At 34.8% G+C, this 22,960-nt stretch overlaps 1 protein-coding gene across 3 annotated transcripts in view; it reads left to right on the top strand.

Moving 5' to 3' along the window:
• Positions 1 to 22,960, top strand: part of PIGN (phosphatidylinositol glycan anchor biosynthesis class N) — an 88,145-nt gene that overhangs the window by 53,046 nt on the left and 12,139 nt on the right. For all 3 annotated transcript variants that reach the window (XM_032470750.1, XM_006182787.3, XM_032470749.1), the window contains 8 exons: positions 1,786 to 1,888; positions 7,023 to 7,125; positions 8,936 to 9,022; positions 10,120 to 10,175; positions 10,473 to 10,548; positions 12,497 to 12,570; positions 16,824 to 16,866; positions 18,929 to 18,981. In XM_032470750.1, the coding sequence (XP_032326641.1) occupies positions 1,786 to 1,888; positions 7,023 to 7,125; positions 8,936 to 9,022; positions 10,120 to 10,175; positions 10,473 to 10,548; positions 12,497 to 12,570; positions 16,824 to 16,866; positions 18,929 to 18,981 (595 nt within the window). The remainder of the gene's footprint in view (positions 1 to 1,785; positions 1,889 to 7,022; positions 7,126 to 8,935; positions 9,023 to 10,119; positions 10,176 to 10,472; positions 10,549 to 12,496; positions 12,571 to 16,823; positions 16,867 to 18,928; positions 18,982 to 22,960) is intronic.

The following is a 22,960-nucleotide window of genomic DNA, read 5'->3' as shown; positions in this document are numbered from 1 at the left end:
GGAAATAGACATGTATCTTCTAAAATTTTAATTTGTTCATTTCCAAACACCCTGGTCAGTGTGTAAGTGGAAGTTATTCTTGAATAATAAATGCTCTTGTTTATATGACTTTTATTTTCACCATGTAAGCTTCATTTCATTACAGGAATTATGTAGGCCTTCCCTTTCAAATTATTTTGATTAATAAAGTTACTATTTACAATCATTCTGCATGACAGTATCAGAGACTGTTGTTTCATTCTAATCAATTGTGTGCAGTTTGTAGCATGTTCTGGCACTGTTCTGTTCCCTGAGAATGATATAGAACAAATCCCCACCCTCCTGGAGTTAATTCTACAGGGCTGTTTGGTGGGGCTAATTTCTAGTGAGGTAACTATATGTAGTGATCTCTCATATGACATGTTAGTTTTCAAATCCACAGAAAATCCAAAAATTGTGAATGGAAACAGTAATATTAAAAAAGGAAATCTTTTTGTTTTACTGCATGACTTCATAAATATGCAGTCATATAGAGCACACACCAGCATGTAAACAATATAAGGCAAATGATAAACAGGAGATCAGGTCTCATAAGTAGCAGCCCTGCTCTTGCTCATCTCATAACCTCATTTCTTTACAGTGTAGCCTGGTTCAACGCCTTAGTTTTCTTGCCTACCTTGGGATAAACTGCAGTGAAGAAGAGAAGCAAAGAAAACAGAATTTGTGTACATATCATTGTACCTCAGTTTTAAGCATCTAAAACTTCTAAAAGGGTTTTAAAAACAGAAATTTACCAGAATTACCAAAAGTCATCCTCCATGTCACGTTCTCTTCCCTCATCTGTGATTATGAGTGTATGTATGAGTAAATTTTTTTAAACACTGTATTCAATATTTTTATCTATTCTACCATCCTTATATTAATTTTTCAGTTGCCCTAATAATGTCCTTTATGGCATTTTCCCTTTCTTTGTCTTTTATGACATTGACATTTTTGAAGAATATAGCCAGTTAACTTTGGGAAACTTACATATTTACCATGAGAAATGTTGAGACATTCTAACCAAAAACAAGGGATGTCTTTCCACTTATTCAAGTCTACCTTTGTGCCTCTAAAAGTAGTCTTTATAGTTTTCTTTATATTGGCTTTGAATACTTCTTGTTAAGTATATTCCTAAGTATTTTATCTTTTTTGTTGAAATTGTAAATGGGCTTTTCTCATTGTACCTTCTAATTTTTACTTGAGTGTAAGTTGCTACTGATTTTTGCATGTTAATTTTTATATCCTACTTCTGTACTGAATTGTTTCATTTCTTGGGTTAGGTTTACCACTGACTCTTCAGTATTTTCCAAGTATCTGACCATGTAATTTACAAATAGAGATATTTATTTGACCCCATTTTTTTTAGATGTCTTGTGGTTAGTGCATAGAAACACAACTGATTACTGTATCTTGAGTTTATATCTTGCAACTTTACTGAATTCATTAATTAGTACCAGCAGTTTTTTTGTTCAGTCTTTAGGATTTTCTGTACATATTATAGTATCATCTGTAAATAGCGTCAGTTTTACTTCTTCCTTTCTTTTGCCTAATTGCTCTAGGTTGGGCTTTCAGTACTATGTTGAGTAAGAGTGATGAGAATGGACACCCTTGTTTTGTTCCTGATCTTAGAGAAAAAGCTTTCAGTTTTTCACTGAGTATGATGTTAACAGTAGATGCTCTAAATGATAATAGATTATTCACTGCTTTAAACTCACATACACTGTGCCCCTCATACTAACACTACCCAAATTTGTTTTACTGCAGCCTCTTCCTTCGTCATGCCTCTGCTGAGTCCTCTGATTCTCTTTGATCGATTGTTCAGCATTCTTCTTTCCTCGATGTCAACCTACCTACTTCTAAGCACAGGGTATGAACTGTTTTTAAATTTTAATCTTTAGTAGCAAGTTTTAAATGATATATTGACACTTCTCTGAGTATTTAACCTCTGGAAATGAAAAATGTGTGAATCTTGAGGAATAAGTCATAAATATTGTTTACTCTGTAAAAACTGTATATGACTTGATCTGTAATCCTCAGTTTTCTTTTTCTTATCATTTTCACATTATTGCCTATTATCTTTGTGTTTCTGTTTATTTCCTGAAGTTGCTAAAATGTTGCTTAACTACAGTGTTAGAAAGTTCTTATAGATTGTAGAGGAATTTTAAGTCTCAAACAATGACTTACAAGAATTTTAGTTTTTGTTGCATTCCTTTCATGCACTTTATGTTTTTAGTTTATTCATTCTTCTCAGTATATTTTCTTTTACTTTTACTCTTACATATATCATAGTTGAAATATTCCCTTTGATTCAGAAACCTTTTAGAATATTTTCTCCAAAGTTCCAGAATCAATTCTTATTGAAGATTGAAATTTTCTTGTAAAACAAAAACAAAAAAAGAATGACTTGATTTGGCTTGGATTCTGTAGCATTCTCTACAACTCATGGAGGACAGCGACATACTCTCCCCATCTACTCTGAAGGAAAGAATACTTCACTTGCCTTTGAATTTTATTCCATCTTTCCTTAAATCCTTACAGTGGTGAGAAATGTACATATTACAAAAAACACTGAATAGGACAAACAAATAGAATAACCACGACTCAGACAGTTTTGAAATTTGGTCCAAAGATAGGATTTTGACCCCAATTAGACTACACCTAGGGATTTACTTTTGTGCTGTCAACAGATTATTCCCAGCGTAGATGATTTTGTAAAGCCATTTTGGGTCCGAGACTTAGGTTCATTCTTTGGGAAGCTTAGTTTCCTAATTCAGAATTAGAGGGATATTCTCAAAATCTCTTCATACTAGACCCTAACATCCTACATGACCTAGACCCCAGGAGTTCTTATAATCCCCAGATAGGAGATGATCCAGTGGCACACTATACCTCCTTCTCTTACCAAAGCTCCCACACCTGTCTTTTCCTTTCTCCCACATAACCAGATCTGGGGCATGGCTATGAAGAGATACTATAAGCAACATGGAAATTTTCACCAGTTACCTAATCAGATCTTAAGATGAACTTGTCTTGAGACTTAGAACTTTGAACTTCCAAATAAAACTTGAAGTCTATCAGCATATTCTTACTCAAGAATGATAAACATAATGAGACCTTAAAATCCTTCACTCTTTTCTCCTCTATTAGTGAAATTTCAGGATAAATAATTTAGTTGTAATTGGAATCCATCAAAATGTGTATGAATTAGAATATGCACAAGTTTTTAGTCTAGATAAGAAAGCACAAGGTAAAATCATTTCTCTCCTTATCCACCATTTTGGAGCAACACACAAGTTTCATTAAGATCACACTCAGAGGTTGTCTTAAGGAAGTGAGTAAGTGAATATGTGTCAGCTCCTACACAGTCACTTAATGATCACCAAGCCCTTTTGTTTTTTGAACCTTTAAATTCTAAAGCAATCTAAATCTTTTAAAGATTTAAAGAGTGTATAGTAGATTCAAAAATACAAACAAATCTAGAAATAGATCTAGTTTGCTGGGTTAGAAATAAAGGAAAAAAGGATAATTAAAGTTGAAACTTCAGTCAAAAATATTTCATAATGTAGAGTGAGTTAATCATGTAACTTACACTGGGGATAAGTATTACAGGGTTTTAAATCATCAATTTCATAGTCAAAAGGTACTAAAGCAGATTATCATAAACACATTTAAGAAGATCTGAAAAGCAAAAAAAAAAAAATCACACCTAAAATCAGAATATTAATGATGAATATGACCTTATTAATGAATGTCTTAAGAAATATATTATCCAACATCGATAGTATATTTACCTTTGCAAAAAAAATTAAACAGAGGTAGCTTAAAGCAGCAGTCTAATAATTTCAGTAAGTACATTTTTTCAGTGTCGAATTAGTTTTGCAAAATACAGTCTACCTGTTATTGTTCCACATCACTGTTTTGGACAACTTGGAGGGTTTTTTGTATAAATAAGTGACTAGTCAGGATTATAGGATATTTAAAAGAAATCAGTTTTATTACTTTATAAAAATATAGTAATAGTAATCCTAAATTCTAACAATGCATCCTTGATTAAATGAATAAAGAAGATTCATTTTAAATCTGCATTTAGTTATTTTTATGCAAATGGAAATTATTGTAATACTTGAAAATAGTTCTCTTAAGTTGGTTAAACATTTTCCTCTGAAATTTTGATTCTATTATACCTTTACTTAACAAAATATACAAACTAAATGTCTTTTTGGCGCTGTTCAATTTACACAGAGACTAAACTAGCAGGTCCTAATTTAGTAAGCCTTTATTATGTTTACTGCAAGCCTGTGATGACATTTTATTGATATTTCAGTTTATTAACTCAGATATGCAGACTTTTTATGAGATATTGGTGTCTAAACAAATGAGATCTGATAAGATTGTTTTTATCAGATTTACTCATCTACATTTTACAAAAATTTTATTTCATAGGTTTCGAAAAGAAGTAAATCTGTAACACTTTGTAGGACTATGGAATTTATGTTTTTATGTATTAGGAAAGAATAATTTCATATATAACTGCAAATATTTAAAAAATCATTGTCCTCTTTTGCTCAGAGAATGTACCTTCTTGATTCAACTAATCAACAATTTTTTTCATAGTTCTAGTGTTCTGAACATTAAAAAGACCTGCAGGTGGAACAATTAGTGTACCCCAGGTGTATAACAGATTTGTAAACTGCTATAAAACAAGGACTCTATTTTACAGCGTTAGGTAATTACAAAATACAACAATTAAGTTATTATAAGTTTAGTTGTGAATTGTGTGATAGGAAGAATGACTAGAGAAAGGGTTTGAGTAGGGGAGCTGAATTGGTACCAACAAGAACTCTTATGGCAATTGAGCTGAATTTTAAAGAATGGCCCTAGGATATAGGCTTTCTAAATCTTTCTTTTCCAATTATTTTTTAAAATCATTGTAAACATAGTATAATCACATTTTGGAAAGCAGGGATAAGGAGGAAAATCATCTATTAACCCTACCCCTCCTGTTGATGTTCTGGAATACTTTCTTCCAGTCTTACCTCTGTAGTCATCTTTTTAACACAGTATTAATCATAGTCCACATGCTATTTTGTATGTTTATTTTCTGCTTAACATTATTTTAGAAGCATTTTCCCAAGTGGCTCATAGGCTTCCTGACCATCATTTTAATAGATATTTAATACTCAATGATACGGCTGCACCTTGATTTTTAAAAATTATTTCTTTATTTTTGGTCATCTTTTTTATTTCTACTTTTATTATCATAAATAATATTTTGAGTTATGTATTTATGCATAAACTTTTTATATAGTTAGATTATTGCCTTTGCTCACTTCTCAGTGAGCCTATATGTGCGCCATAGGGTCATTCATAGGTGAAGTTTTTTGTTTTTTTTTTTACTTTTGTCTTAAAACAGTGCAAGCTTAGAATATCACCAACAACCTATGAGGGACCTACTTTATCATATATCTTTCACAGTATTTGGTATTTTCATTTTTAAATAAGAATATCAAATGCTATTTTAGTAGGCCAAAAATAGTGCATCTTTGTATAATTTTCTGTACTTGTTTTACTAATGGTATTTTGTCAAGTATGTATTGCCTGTTCATATCCTTGAGTGCTCTAAGTCTCACACACCAAGTGATTTGTGGATGCTGCCTCAAACTAAATGTTTTCTTGTGCCTGATGTTCAGTGTTTTAGTTTTATGATCTGTGATAGAGTTTAAAGCATTTGGTTTCTTTTGCTTTCTCATGTTCAGGGAATAGTGCCATGTGGAATAGAGTTCAGTAGTTGCAAAAGTTGAAAGAAAAATACAGGTTTCCTTGTTTTGATTTGGTTTGTTTGATTTTGTTTTGTAACTTCCAGTTAGGTAAGTAACTCATCAACAAATGCTATGAGCTGGGCCTGTAGTGGTGTCAGACTGACACAGTCAAAGATGTTCCAAACTGTCGGGGGATACGTATAAATAAACGTGTGATTAAAAAGGTGTGATAAGTACTATCATAGAGTGTTTGGAGGATTACAAAGGTGAAGCACTTATCTTAAACTAGGACAGAAAAGGATTAAAAAAGGCATCTGTCACTATGTTGTCTCATGAACGTTTCTCCTTTGTTCACTTTATAATGTCCACATTCTACGCCAGCCCAGAAACGTACCATACATTATTTACTCAAACTGCCCTCTGCATATTAGGTTGTTTTCCTGTTTTTCTCTTCTGTGAGCAATATTACAACAAACATCTTCCTATGAGAATCGTAGTGCACATGTCTGATTATTTTCTCAGGGTAAATTCCTAGACGTGACATCATTGGATTATACTATATGAATATTTTTGAGATTCTCGATGCATAGTATTAGGTTGCATTCCAGGAAGTATTTATTCCTATGAAGAGAATATGAGAGTTCTTTTTTCATTACACTCTTGTCCACATTTTTTTAATATGGGTAAATATTATGAGTATGTTATCTACCTATTTTTGAATTTCTGTATTCATTTTTTTATCCGTAAGCTCAAAATATGTTTTCATATATTTATTAGCTCTTTTTTTTCTTTTTGATAGGTTTATATTCCTGTATTGCACTCATTTAAAAAAAATTGGGGTTATTTGTCTTGTTCTTCTATGCATATTAATAATTTTAACTCAGGAATTGTCTTTTTACCTTTGTCTTAATGTTTTCTCTTTTTTTATGTGTATATGTGTTACCTCATGAATGATTTTTAATTATCTACTATTATAAACGTAATAATCTCAAGACTATTTAAATTTCAAAAAAAAAGATGGTGTTGGAGTTGATATTTAAAAGTTACTTTCCTTTTCTACTTTCTTTTTCTGGAAAGCCTAGAAAATTTAAATTTTGTGATAATGTGATTTAGAATTATTATGAAGATTGTTGTAATTTTGAGAAAGACCTATCAGTATAAATTCACATTTTTTTTTGGTTAATGTTTTTTTCTTTTCATTTCTGCCCTCCCACTCCCACCCCACCACATCCCACCCCTTAGGTATGAAGCTCTGTTTCCATTAGTATTGTCATGTTTGATGTTTGTCTGGATACACATGGAACAAGAAACCCTGCAGCAATCTGGTATTTCCTGTAAACAGAAGGTAGCTTGTCAAAATCATTGTTGCATTTATTTGAAAATATTAAACTATTCTCTGTCCTATAAGGAAGTTGCAATGTTACTTCTTTGAAAATTCTACTTAAAATTTTATACTGTTTAAGGCATTAATAATTAAGTTAAACTATTAGTTTGTAAGGAAATTTTCACTTACACCAGAAAAGCACAATTTTGTTGTTTCCTGGTCATTGTATGGATTGGGCTTTTCTTAGAGATTATTTGAGAATCTCTGCTGTAAAAAAACATTAATATAGTGAAAGAATAGAGAAAAAAGAATATTCTTTGTCTTATTCTCCTTTGTTTTCACAGTTAATTTGTTTCCTTCAATTTATTTCAGTTGGAAGGATATTTGTGTTGTCACAATTCAGTCTGTGAATTTGATCATAAGATGACATTTGTGTCCCCAGTGTTATTTTTCTCTTTCTAGTTATTCTAATCCAAAATGCTTATTGTCACCTTAGTGATTGTGGTTTCAGTCCAAATCTTAGACTGCTTATTCAGCATAATATACTTCGAATTGGCTAAAAGCCAACCAAACATTAAGGACTCCTTTATCATGCTGAACTAGAGAGTAAATTGATGTCTCTTGCCTTTATTTTAGAACTGAAGATATTTGGTGATAGAATACTTACAGTTTTACTGAGGTCAGATGAAATGAATATTGCAGAAAAATGCTTTCATAGTTGATCCATTAATTCATCCTTAACTGGCTCTAGTTGAGTTTACAAAGAGTACTTGATAATTTATAATAAATAATTTTAATAAAGAAGAAACTTTTTTGAAGTATGTTGAATAATTACTAGTTTTTAACTTCCAGTACTGGAATAGTAAAACAATACATGAAAAGAAGTTTTAATCAGATTCAAGTAAATGGTCAGACTGTCCTTAATATTAAGTATTCAATATTTTAGGTGGGGGAGGGTGTAGCTCAAGTGGTAGAGCACATGCTTAGCATTCACAAGGTCCCGGGTTCAATCCCTAGTACCTCCTCTGAAGATAAATAAGCCTAATTACCTCCCCTCTGCCAAAATAAAAAAAAACCTACAATAATAAATATTCAATATTTTAATAACCAAATAATCATTAAATTAAAAATGAGATTTATTGTGTTATTTTTTTAATTCTATATTTTAACTGAAAGTAGATATGTCCTTTTCTAGAAAAGGGTACTAAAACATCCTAAGAACTTAGTAGAAAATTACATGGAAAGTGGGAGATGGGGAAAGTCTCCCTTTAAACTTATCCATAAGTTTTTCTTTTGTGGGAAGAGAGGGATTAAGCAAGAGTGCACCCATCTTGTTGGAATTGAGACTTTTTATTTTACCAAAGACAGAAATATTTTGCTTTTTTATACAGAGAAAATAATTTCTCTACAAATGAATTAACAGAAGAACAAAGAAACAGAGAAATGTTTAATTTTATCATGCTTTTTAATATCATTACCATACCTGGGTTTGAGAAGACCAGGACACTGAGAAATCAGGTATTAACAAAGGAAAGAGTTATATAGGGACTTAAAAGTGAAGCATTTATGCAGGATAAGAAAAAGCCCAATTCTTACCTTTATTAGACACATAGCCATACTACAGCTCTGTTCAGTGTAGTGTTAATATATTTTACCTTTTGGGAGATTTTATTAAGGTGTAGTTAAGCTATAGAAAAAGATTTATTGTTGATTTTTTGTTGTTGTCAGTTGAAGGTATCTTTCTAGCTGTTGTAACTTGGACAGTTTGCCTCTGAGGGCAGAAGTAAGCAAACTGTTACTGTTCATTCCTGTATTTCTTCTTATCCCATAGGTCTCCAGTATCCAGTTTGCTTATAATACCGATATAACCCAGCTTCGAGACCTCTATCTGGATGACCTCCGTAGGGCCTTTTTCCTTGTATCCTTTGTTTGGACTTTAGTTTTAAGGCACTACAACCTCCCATTTAATGGACTAAGGAGAGGTGGGAGTGTTTCTGCCTGTTGCTTGAGAGTGACATTATCTTGGAGGCCATTTAATCGCCCTTTCAACCGTAATTTTTTTCATATAGTTTACGCTTAAAAATTTCAGAGCGCTTATAGAGAAGCATGAAGAATGATATAACAGACAAGTGTCTATGTGTGTGTACCTACATCCAAGACACCAACAATATTTTGTCACCTGTCACACGTTTTTAAAAAGTAAAGACATATACTTGGTGATAAATCTTAGTTGGCTAGTTGATTGGTTGAATGCATGGAACCATGAATATATTAAAGGCTCAAGTCACCAACTCAGATGCCACTTTTTCACCGGAATTTGTCATGATTCATGCTTCTTCTTTAGTGTTTCTATACCACTTTTGTATATGTGTCTATAATAATACAATAACTAACATTGATCAAGCCCTTTCTGTGGGCCAGGCACTATTTTAAATGCTTTACTAGCAGTAAGTTCTTAGACACCAGTAAAGTTAGTATCTCCTTTTTATTACTGCACTATTACACATGTAAGTTCCAAAATGTCAAAAACATGTGTAACACTTTCTCATTCTCTCTTCAGTTATTCTAAATCATGATCTCTTATTTCTTTCGGAGCCTTCCAAAGAACCTAACACGTTTCACATGTCATGGGCACGCAGCAGGGCTATATGGACTGAAATCATATTTCAGCTGCAAAGATCTATCACTTAAAAAAATTATTAGCATCCAACTACAGATACAATAATCCACCTCCATCATATCATGAGGGGAGGAAAATAGTCATCTTCCCAAGGTTACTAGTGACAAGTGAGGATAACCTCCCAGGCCTCATTGTTCTTAGTACATTTCTTCGTCAGCCTGATTCTTTCAATTCTGCAAAGAGATACGATGGAACATTCATTTAGAACAATTTATAATCATATGTGTATATGAAAAAGCAAATTACCCTCATGGTAGAATAGGCTTATCTTTTCTAAATGAAAAAGAAATTTTATGAATTCTGACTTATTTTGGCATTTCCTTAACTCCATTTAGGTTTTCTTCTTAGTGACAGCCTTTTTTGGAACTGGGAATATAGCTTCTGTTAACAGGTAATGTTAAGTGAAAACAGCATATACATAACCAGAAAATAATACAAGTTGAGATTTTGTTCTGTACCTTGCTTTTTACACTGAAGGGTATATTTTGGAAATTGGTATTATCGGCACATATAAGTCTATCTGATTCATTTTAGTGACTTCATAATATTTCTTGATACAGTGTTTACTTATGTTTTTGTAAGAGTATTTCAGAAATGAGTTGAAACATCCTTTTTAAAAGAGAAGAACATGCTTTTAAAGTTACAGTGTGAATTCTAAAATCCTTTTTTCTTTTTGTTGGTTCCTTAGCTTTGACCTCGCCTCTGTCTATTGCTTTCTGACTGTGTTTAGTCCTTACATGATGGGAGCTCTGATGATGTGGAAGGTTGGTTTTTTTATTTTCTTAAGATACCGCTTAAATAAAATTATGAACTCATCATGGCATTAAGATCATGTAACATGGGACATTAAGATTATAAAGTGACAGAGTTAAATAGCATAGGAAGAAGATACCTTCTCAGACACTGCTGGATGGGAAGTAAGACCTTCTAGCTTTACTCCAAAACATAGCTAATCTTTTTACTTTACTCTTAAGCCCATTTAACTTCAAAAAAGTAGAGATTCTCTATTAGTCCCAGGAAGTCCTACCAAAGATGAAGGAAGCCTGTGGGAAGTGTGAGATGGATCAGAACTGCATTGCTCCTCAAGATCTAAGGCTCCCTGAACCCATGTTCCGCACCTGTGAGGCTACCAACGTGCTATCATCTGTTCTCATGATCCATGTACCTAGAACTGATTTATTCATTCAACAAATACGTCTTTGAAGGCTTATCGATACCAGCTGGGTGCTGAGGATTCCAAGATATAACAAATTATCAGCTTTCCAGGGATTCAGACTCTCCAGTGGAATGTAATTCACGTTCTTTCCCTTTTTCTCTATGATCATTAAACTTGTCTTTTTCCCTCTGCAATAGTGCCTGGCACATTTTACACAGTTAGTATATATTTGTTTAAATAATGGAACTAACATCTGCCTAAAATATGATGGCCTTCTATTCAGATCACATAAGTAATAATTGTTAAAAGTATGTGTCTCTTAATAGGATTAATATCCTTTTTTTTATTGCCCTAATACAAATGTAATTTTAAGAAGTATTACTGAGATTAAAAAAAAAAAAAAGAAAAAGAAAGGTTACTGAGATGTTCATTTTCTCACGTCCCGTTCACTGTTGATTTTTTAAAAAAATATGTATTGTTTCCTTACTCTTCATTTACATTTTTTAAAATGGTAGTTTGTGTTTTCCCAGTTTGTTAAAGATCATGGGTCTTTAATTAAAAATAAGTTTAAATTAAATGCTAGATCTTTAATCTCTAGTTTAATTCAGTAAGCTTTACTGATGTAATGTACTTGGTGGCCTTCTTGACTGATGTGGCTGGAAGTGAAAGTCCTCCTGGAACTCTGTTTTAGTCATGCATCCTCCACTCGAAAAAGAATCTTAGGGAGGAGGGTATAGCTTAGGGGTAGAGCACATGCTTAGCATGCACGAGGTCCTGGGTTCAATCCCCGGTACCTCCATTCAAGTCAATCAATCAATCAATCAAATTAACCCCCTACAAAAAAAAAAAAAAAAAGGAAGAAAAAGAATCTTATGCAGTCTTGAACATCATTTCTTTTACATGTCTTCTCCCTCCCCTCTTTGTTGAAATGTAAAATATATATATATATGTATTTTTTTAATTAGTCATTGGAAAGCAGTATGTCAAAATATTAACAATGTTAGCTCCGAATTTTTCAACCAGGATTAATTTACTATATCTTTCTCCATTTTTTTTACACAGTATGAATTTTATGCTCAGAAATAAGTTACTATTAAAATGACAAAAAGCAACGATAAAGCAGCTAAATCACATGTAGACTTGTTTATAGAGTTGTAGTATCAAATAGCCAGATATGTTCAGAGACCTGTGAATCAAATCATCAGGCTCCATAATTTATTTGATTTGGGCATTCTGGGCCTTTCACACCCTCTTGGAAAACTTTGAACATGGTCATTAATTATTATAATAAGTTAAATAGAACAAATTTGGAATAGGCTTTATTTGGAATATTTGTTATCTTTTATACTATATATATGGTTGATGTGGGTTTTTAAATCCGTTTCATCACTGTTGTATATGTCATTATTATGGTTTTATTTCAGCATTTGCTTTTCCCTAATATAGATAAAATTTGAGAAATTGAAATACTTCTGTAAGCAGAAATAGTATTTATTTAAAAAAAATTTTCAAATGCTATAGCTATCCATGGCATCATTTGTTTTTCTTTTAAACAGATTTTAATCCCCTTTGTTCTTGTGATGTGTGCTTTTGAAGCTGTTCAGTTAACTACTCAGTTATCATCAAAAAGGTAAGGTGAATATTTACAAAGCATTGAATTTGTCCATTTTTAGGAAATGGGAGTAAATATTTGAGGGTATTTTGTGTGATTGTTATTAAGACACTGTAACATAGGTTGTTTATTATAAAAATGAGAAAAAAATATTTCACCGTTTTAGTCAGAGCTCAGTTGTCATTAGAAGAAATTAGTTGATTAGAGCCTCTGGCAGAAAAATGTGCTTTCTCAACAATAAAATATTATTAGAATATTATTCAAGCTAGTGAGGAGCCCCCCTCAAAAACTGTAACACATAAATGTTAACATCTTTTAGTTAATAACATGTTTACTATAGATATAACCGTGCCTACAAAAAACAAGGGATAGCATTCTGTTTTATTTTGGATTGTTTCCTTTTTTTTTTTAATTGAAGTATAGTTGATTTACAATGTTGTGTTAGTTTCTGGTGTATAGCATAGTGATTCAATTATGCGTGTATATATATGTTCTTTTTCATAATGTTATTACAAGCTATTGAATACAGTTCCATGTGCTATACAATAGTACCTTGTTGTTTATCTATTATGTATATAGTAGTTTGTATCTGCTAATCCCAAACTACCAGTTTATCCCTCCCCTGCCCTTTCCCCTTCAGCAACCACAAGTTTGCTTTCTACGTCTGTGAGTCTCTATTTTGTAAATAAGTTCATTTGTGTCCTTTTTTTAGATTCTGCATATAAGTAATAATCATATGATACTTGTCTTTCTCTAACTTACTTCACTTAGTATAATAATTTCTAGGTCCATCCATGTTGCTGCAAATGGCATTTCATTTCTTTTTTATGGCTGGGTAGTATTCCACTGTGTGTGTGAGTGTGTGTGTGTGTGTGTGTGTGTGTGTATGGTTTATATATATTACCACAACTTCTTTATCCAGTCATCTGTTGATGGACATCTGTTGCTTCCACATCTTGGCTATTGTAAATAGTGCTGCTATGAACATTGCTGTGCATGTATCTTATTGAATTGGAGTTTTCTCCAGATATATGCCCAGGAGTAGGATTGCGGGATCATGTATTTTAAGTTTTTTGAGGAATCTCCATACTGTTTTCCATAGTGGCTACACCAAATTACATTCTCATTTTGGATCATTTCTTAAATATGTATTAGGCAAATGTGTTAACATCGTAGCATTTTACATGGTTTGACATTAACTTCTGGATGTCAATAATTTACATAGTTTCTCAGTCTTGACTTCTGCATTTTTGACAAATGGAATGGGAAGTATTCTTCCTGAGTTTCTAGGAATTTCTAGAGCAGTCAGTCTTAAGCAATCAAGACTCTGGAAGAGAAGCTGTCAACTCAACTATTTGCTTTTTTGAAACGATAAAATTGCCTCATCAGCATGGGACTGATCAGCCTTTCTGAAAGACACTTGAGATAAATATGCAGCTTCTTAGCAAATTTGTTATTTTTGAATCAAACCGGAATATTCAATGCTGAAAGAAATAACTAATATTAGCATAAATTTGCATGTTCTTCTTGATGAGTTTAAGCTAGAACTGGGTGTAGCATTATTATGTGTATTTATAATAAAAAGAAAGGTTTTCTCCCACTGTTTAAAAATAGTAGAAATCTCATGTTTGGTTTAATTTAGCATATTTTTCAAAAGGATATTCACATGAATTTAACATTAAAAGCACTTTTGCTCTTACCTTGTCAGTACCATATAGAAGATAGTTATTTAGATGCAGTAAAAAGCTAGTAAATTACATGTACTTTCTCACATCTCCTGCTAGAGGATGCAAGGTAAAATGAGGTCATATGGGTGAGCCCTAGCCCAATATGACTAGCGTCCTTATACGAAGAGGAGATTAGGACACAGGCACACACAGAGGAGAGACAGTGTGAACACAGAGGGAGAAGATGGCCATCTACAAATCAAGGGAAAAGGCCTCAGAATGAAATCAGCGCCACTGGCAGCTTGTTCTCAGACTTAGCCACCAGAACCATGAGGAAGTTAATTTATATTGTTTAAGCCAGTCTTAAAGTGCCACCCAGTCTGTGGTACTTTGTTACAGTAGCCCTAGCTGACTAATACACATCCTGTGAACTCTGTGAGGGCAGAGATTGTGTCTTTCATTGTATATTTAATTTCATCTAAAACCTTTGTTACAAGGAGTGAGAAAGAAACCAGTATTTTTAGGTACCCACTGTATACAGGCACTGCATTAGGTGCTTTGCATATATTACCAGATTGGATTTTTTTTACCAACCATACAGTGAAGGTAGGTATTATTACCTGAGGTGTATCTTATTCAGAAGATTTCCAGAACATCATCTCTGTCATACAATAAAATAATTTGCTTTAGGAAAACAACATTTAAAAACAGCAAACAAAACTTTAAAAGAGATATTTTAAGGTCTGTTGCATTTAAATTGTATTTATTTTCTTTCTCTTGCTCCAGAAGAGCTGGATTTATAGGGTGGAATTTTTGTTTCACTGATTATGATTCAAAGAAGGAAAAAAACTGTAGTAATTGGAGCTGTCTAAAATGAAGTAGATTCTGTTTCTGAAACCACTGAAGCTACTGCTTGACAAAGTATTCATTGGGACGTTACTATGGGAATTCATGCTTTGGATAGAATGTTGTCCTGGGTGACAATTGCATTCTCTACAGATTCTTAATCAGATTACCCTACTTTATTATATGTCTGTTATATCAGATTTGTTTTGAATGCTAATCCTTCCGTAAGATCTGATCAGTCTGACTTACATTTCTGTATTTCAAAACTATAGTTAGAAAAAGTTATTTCTTAAAAAGAAGCCATAAACCTTGACCAAAACCTCACATCTTATATAGAAATTGACTCAAAGTGGACCACAGATTTAAACTTTTAGAAAGAAATATAAAATCCTTGGAATTTGGGCTAGGAAAAGAATTAGACTTGATACCAAAAACCATGATCCATACAAGGAAAAACTGATTAGTTAGACTTCATCAAAATTGAAAGCTGTTAAAAGAGTGAAAAGGCAAGCTATATATTGGGAGAAGATATTTACAAACCACATATCTGACAAAGAACTACTGTCTAGAATATATAAAGAACTCTTAAAAGTCAACACTGAAAAACAAACAGTTCAATTGGAAAATGAGCAAGAGACCTGCAGATGGTATACAGATGGCAAAAAAAGGATGAAAAGATGTTCAGCATCATTAGCCATTAAGGAAATACATATTAAAACCACAGAGACATATTATATGACTATCAAAATAGCTAAAATAAAAAATAGTGGCATCACCAAATGCTGGTGAGGATGCAAAGGAATTGCTCTCATACATTGCTGATGAGACTGTAAAGTAGTACCACTACTCTGAAAAGAGTTTTACATTTTCTTTTGAAACTGAACATGCAACATGATCCAGCAATTGCACGTGGACATTTTTCCTAGAGAAATGCACAGAAAACTGTGTGCAGATGTTTATAGCAGCTTTATTTGTAACAACCACAAATTGGAAACCACCCTGATGTCCTTCAGTGTTTGAATGGTTAAGCAAACTGTGGTATATCCATACAATGGAGTACTACTCAGCAATAAAAAGGAACAAATGGTTGATACATACAGAACCTTAGATGAATCTCAAGGTAATTGTGCTGAGTGAAAAAAGGCAATCCCAAAAGGTTACAGAGTGTTATATAAATGATTCTACTTATACAATGGTCTTGAAATGACAAAATTTTAGAAAAAGAGAACAGATTTGTGGTTTCCAGGGGTTAGGGGGTGAGAGGAGGGTAAATGTGGCTATAAAAGAGTGTCGTGAAGAATCCTTGTGATGGTGGAAACATTCTATATCTTGACTGTATCAAGGCCAGTATCTTGGCTATGATAATGTATTATAGTTTTGTAAGATATTACCAGGGGTAGGGGGGAACTGGGCAGAGGGTACATGGAACCCCTCTATATCATTTCTTGAAATTGCATGTGAGTCTAGAATTATCTAAAATAAAATGTTTAATTAAAAAAATTATAATTCATGTTCCTTTTATACCATTGAAATAAATATTCAAAGTGTTAAATAACATTTCTGAAGTCCAGTCCATCACTGTGGGACAGTAGCCCATGATAATGTGAAAGTGTTTTTGTCAAATGTAGTATTTATTTTCAGAAGCAAAAATACTAATAACAAAATATTAGGTTATTTGATTACTCTCATTTTGATTTTAATGTGCTTTTAAAATATGCCTGTTGTATTACATGTATTTTTTTCTTTATTTTTTTCCAGTCTTTTTCTCATGGTTATCATCACATCAGACATTATGGCTTTGGTAAGATATTATTGGATATTCAATATAAATAAGATTGAGAAGCTAAGTACTGAGTTAACCAAGTGAAATATGAATGCATTTCTCTATATGAAATATTTAGATACTGAGTTATAAGTGCTGGCATAATTTACACATTAATTACTTTCTTTTTATATGACTTACGATGCAGTAAGAGTGCTCTTCTTAAGGTGTCGAAAGCCTTTTTACTTGATTTATCCAAATCTGTCATTTTCTAGTCTTCCATGGTGCATTTTGTCTGAAATGTAACTTGCACAGGAAGTTAACAGAAAAAGCTAACTTTAGGTTTAGGTAATACATCATTTTCTTACTTGAAATGTTGGTTTTTGAGCTGCTTCTCAGATTGAAAAAGAAAGGAAAAAAGAGGGGGGGAGGGAGGGAAGGAAAGAAAGAGGAAATAGAGTTTCTGAAATGGGAAGATGTTACCAAGATGATAGCTCTAATGATGAGTTCTAGTGTATTAACAAATAGAAGAACCTATTTTATACCTGCAGGTTCGAGGGGGTTCCCAAAACTACCCCCAGGTTTGATAATTCACTGGATGGACTCACAGAACTTACTGTAGACTGTTACCTTCACAAGTGTGGATTGTTACAGGGAAAGGATACAGACTAAAATCAGCCAATGAAGAGATGCAGAGGGCAGAGCCCAGGACGGGTGCAGATGTGGAGCTCTGGCTGTTCACTCCCTGCGGAGTCAGGACAGCAGCACTCTGCCGGCACTGATGTGTGACAGTGTGCATGGAGTGCTGCCAGCCAGGCTCACTAGAGCCTTAATGGACTTTTTATTGGGGCTCAATCACATACTGTTCCCATGACTGATCTTTAATCTCCAGTCCTTCTAGAGGTAGAACTGATAACACACGGCCCGAAGCCCTGAACATAAATCACATTATTAGGCTGTCCAGTGGCTAAGGTCCCCCAGGCAGAATGCCTCCATCAGGCAGGTTATTCCAAGGACATGGTAATCACCTCCTAGCAGCTGAAGGCAAAGGCCAGACCTCTCTTTAGGTAAGGTTAATTCTTCATGACACAGCATCTTATGCTAGAAGTGACAAGAGACAGCTATTAGGGTAGCTTCCCAAATCAGATTCCTAGTCACTTGATTTGGATGAGAGCATTTTTATGCTGGATTGAACTGCATGTATTTCTGAAATTGACTACACATAACGTTAGAACAAATCAGCTTTCAGTTTTGCTCACAAAGTGGCAAATAGGCAAAGACATGTTAGTAGAAGAGAGTTTAAATTCTCTGATTAATTTTATATGAAGAGTCAGACTGCTGAATTGAACTTAGAGAGCCATGTGTGGTCCGACTTCTGCTTCCTTGACTGGCATCCTGTCTCACCGCTCCCTCCTTGTTCTCTCTTCCCCAGCCTCACCTTGGACCTGCCAAGCTCTACGGACTCTTGATGTATATACAGATCATTCCCTCTGTCGGAAACATACTTCTCCTTAGATCTCCCCAACCTCCCCTTTCATCTGACTCTGGCTTGTCACTTAGATTTTTAGACTTTTTATTGGGGTAGCCTTCCCTTGTACCCAAGTTGGGGAACATTCCCTTCCTCGGTGCTCCTATTCTTGCCTGTATTTCCGATGATAAGACTTGTCTCTCTCACACACACACACACACACGTGATAATATGACAATCATAAATGTTCTTAAAGAGTTTATCTCCAGGATCTAACACAGGATCAGTAAATATTTGTTGTTGAATAGATGGCATGGCCTCCTTTCACTGAGGCCTTTGGTGTTATTTAGTGTCTTTTATTAAAGTTGGCTGGGTTTTCTTTCTAGTTATTCACAAATGTCACTTTTGTGTTTATAGAATTGAATGGTAATGCTATTTTTGCCTTTTGGACTATTGCTTGTCTTAGTCCAAGCAAAAATTTCAGTAAAGGGCATATTCTTTTTGATTCCAGTCAGATGATGGTCCTGAGGAATCAGAAATCTGAAAGACATAATCCTAAAACTACATTGTTTTTAGACCAAATATGTATAGGCTTTGCTTTTAATGGAGCTGTATTTTGTCTTATTTTTACAGCATTTTTTCTTCTTGGTCAAAGATTATGGCAGCTGGCTTGATATTGGAACAAGGTAAATTAATATATTCACATAGAATTCTGTAAGAGTGCCATGAAAAAAAGTAACTTGGTATCTTAGCATAGAAGGTGCCGATTTGATTTTTGAAGTAAACATAGTTATTAGTAGCAATTATTTTAAGCCTCTGGAGGTGAGACCCCTCTCTCCAGTTGTTGACATTAACACATTTGCAAGTGTTTTCTTGGGATGATGCGGGGACAGATGTTAAGCCTGAGAACACCGCAGGACAACAGGAAGGTGCACGAGAAACTGCTTGAATCGGGGTTTCAGAGAAGATCACCCCAGAATCTGTGTTCTCATAATCTCTCCATCTCTCTTTAGGACAATGAAACTATTCAAGTTGCAGTGTGAATTTTAGGTGGTGGTTTATATTTCATGTAGTCATTATATACCTCCTAGACTCTTCATTATGGCAACAATTTAACATGTAATGCCTGTAACATTGTTATTTAAAGTATAATCGGAACAAAGCATCACTTTCCTCTTTATTTTGATTTGAATGTCAATGATTGCCATAATCTGTTAAATGTCTTCTCTTTAAGGGGAAGAAAGCAAAGTTGATCCTTTTGCCTTTTTGTTTTCAATTGCATTCAGAGACAGAATACATTTTTAGAGACTAATTTTATTTCACTTAGTCAATATTTATTCAGCACTTTGTGTTGCCAGGAATTGTGTAGGTTTGGGTGAGATATTGGGAGACATCCTCCCCTCTGTTCCCACCCGTCAGGCAGCTCAGGCTTGCACTGCCTTACTAGTTATATAAACGTCCGCCTCCCTCAACAGACGTCTGATTGACTCTGTCATTCCATGTGTGCTGGGCACATAAAAGGTACCCCATAGATCATTAGTTTTATTTTCATTAGTCTCTCAAGTTTGAAGTTTAGGGAAAGTTTAAATGTGTCCTTTTCACCAGCCCTCTGGTCCCAAAATGTCCAGGCAGATCGTATGTCACAGCATGGTCTTTGGACCAGAGCTCCTGGGACTGATCTGTTCCTGCCATTCTTTTGCTGTGAGACCATCGGCAAATGACTTAATGTTTCTAAACTCTCCCTTGTGTCTTGTAGTCGTTGTTGAGTGAATTAAGCCATGTATAGCATTTAGCACGGTGCCTGGCATCAAACAGGTGCCAATAAATGGAGGTGGTTATTATTGATATTATCCTGCAGTTCTATTTTTTATCCTTCGTAGTGTTTCTTGTATTTGACATACCTCTCCTCACTCTCTCCGCAATTTGATTAATTTATTTTATTTATTTATTCCAAACCTAGGTTGGAATTTTGTTTGGAAACTATTCTGACAAAATATAGCATTTTTGTGTGTGAGACTTTTTATTTTATTTTATTTTTAACTGTGGCAATATATACATAATATAAATCTTACCATCTTAACTGTTTTTAAGTGTACAATTCAGTGGCATTAAGGACATTCACATTGTTGTGCAACTGTTACCATCAGTTCCTTAATGCTTTCCATCTTACAAAAAACTCCCATTCCCCCAGCGATGCTGGCAACCACCATTTTACTTTCTGTTTCCATGTATTTAACTACTCTAAGATACTTCACATAGATGAAATTATACTTTTCTGACTGACTTATTTCACTTAGCACAATGTATTCAAGGTTTATCTGTGTTATAGCATATGTCAGAATTTCCTTATTTTTTAGGGCTGAATAATATTCTATTGTGTGAATAGAGCACACTTTGTTTATCCATTTATCCATCAGTGTGCACTTGGGTTGCTTCCACCTTTTGGCTATAGTGACTAATGCTGCCAGGAACTTGGGTGTGAGACTTTTTTGATGGGAGAAATCTATATTGGTTTTGGCTCTAAAGAAGTGCCAAGGGATGAAGAGGATATAATTTTCTTATAAAGATGTGCATCATTAATGTCTGCACAGCAGAATTAATTTATATTACACAGAGTAAGGATTTGATTTTCTCTGATTAGCTTGAGTTTTATCTTTACTTGGCAATTCTTTTCTTCAAAGTACAAATTTCATTGTTATTAGCAGTAATAACATGCATCAAACACAAAACATTTTGAAGTATCCATGATCTGAATTCAAATGGGCAAATACTGATGGCCAGCTGTATGCCAAGTAAGTTACTGGGGATGAAAAGCTTCAAGCTTAATTGGAAAGGCGAGGAGAAATACGGGCGGTGAGCACACAAGAGTACCCTCGTACCCCTCTCCAAGATTTTATTATCCTCTCATTTGACTCATGCGCTGTGTGAGGAGTGACATTACAGTTGGAAGGCATGACTGTCCTAGGTCTGTTCACCCTCTGTCAAAGCTGGGGTCTGGGGCCAGCGCTGGGCCCACATGGAGTAAGGCCATTCCCAGAGTAGGGAGTGACCCATACCCACAAGATCGGAGCAAGGCTGGGTGTTGCAACACAGAGTCCACGTACCCAGCAGTGGGTTATTTGAGATTTGGGCCCTGAAAGACATGCTCCTGGCAGTTCAGAGACCAGGGAATCCATTTACATTCCGTAAAAGGCAAAGCAAGACAAACTCAAACTTGAGTCGGAGGCTCAGTATGTCAGTCAAAGGCTTGCCTCCAGTCACAGCTCTACCACCAGTAACCAGCATTTGTGTCGTGCTGCCGTGTTTACAGGCTCTTCCAGCACGTTGTTTACTGGGATCTTTATCACAGCACTGTGAAGCAGATATTATTTTCCACAACAGATAGATTTGCTGCCTCATTAGGACAGTGTGGCCCTAAGGAGATTGCGGCTTGCTCATGTCACAGAGCCTGTGACCGGCTGAGCAGGTCAGGGAGGTGGAACTTTGGTACCACAGTTGTACCACTGTGTTCCCACTGCCCCTCACTGCCTCTCCTTAAAGAGAATTCCCCAGAGTCTTTGTTTTTGTAATTCTAATAGCCTCTTTTTAAAGAGTGGCTTTATGACTAATCCAATCTTTGTGATTGTTGCAAAGAACGATTCACTGCAAAGTTTTGGATAATATAAATTGAGGATTCACAGGAGAAAGAAATATTGATTAGGAGGGAATGAGTCAAGAGTAAGGGCATTTTAGGTCAGAGGGATTTGTTAGATGTACAGAGCAGAGTCAGGTCCTCAAAGAGAAAACACCGAGAGGTAGGAGGCAACTTTCTGCTAGGGCCGGGCTGTCGCGGGGCACGCAGCTGCTAGCAGACAGGCACCACACAGCCTGGCGCACGCGGCCAAGCCGCACGGCTGGCCAAGCGGCTGCTTGTTTATGTCAGAGAGTGAGTCTCACATTGGTGGTTGAGAGAAAAACCTTGTGACATAGAGAAGCCTGTTGCTGGGAGAGTTAGAAGATACGGTTAGAGATAGGCTGTAGTATTGTGATGCTGCTAAAATTCTGAGGCTGTGTTTATGCATGTGCCCTAGAAGGACTTTTGCTAGAGCTGTTGAGAGTCAAGGGCAGATTCAAGGACATGATGATGCAGCAAGAAACCCATAAGCAAGGCCCTGAACAGACATTGTCCTTAGCTGCATCACTTTGCTGACCTTGATTACCTTATACTCAGGACTCCAGTCGAGAAGATTTCTTTTCCCCAGTGGATCCCTGAATCCAGGGTCTTTTCCCCCACTTACCGACTTACTTAGTCTTTTATGCTTTCATTCAACAAGTGCATGCTGAGCGACAACTCTAAGCCTGTCTTTCTAATTACAGACCTTCTGCCCTCTCATTCATCCGTCTAAATGGAGTCATTCATCTCTTGTCAGTTCATCATGGAGCCCATTCCATTCAACACTGTTTTTCCCGTCTCCTTTCTGTCACCTTCAGTCTTTCATCAAAAACTTAATTGGCAGAATGCTCCCCTCAACCCCAGCCCCTCAACTTACCTTTTCTTTTTTTTTCCCTCTCTAATAATACACTGTTTCATCACAAAGAAGAAAAAGAAAAAAGAGAGAAGGAAAAGAAAGGGAAGAAAAAACGGAGGCAGGGAAAGAGAGAGAGAAAAAGAAAACCCCTTTCAGC

This window comes from Camelus ferus, chromosome 30 (genome assembly GCF_009834535.1).
Source record: "Camelus ferus isolate YT-003-E chromosome 30, BCGSAC_Cfer_1.0, whole genome shotgun sequence".
In the NCBI taxonomy this organism is placed as follows: Eukaryota; Metazoa; Chordata; class Mammalia; order Artiodactyla; family Camelidae; genus Camelus; species Camelus ferus.
Note: the sequence above shows the minus strand (reverse complement) of the source record. Positions and strands in the feature narration are given on the sequence as shown.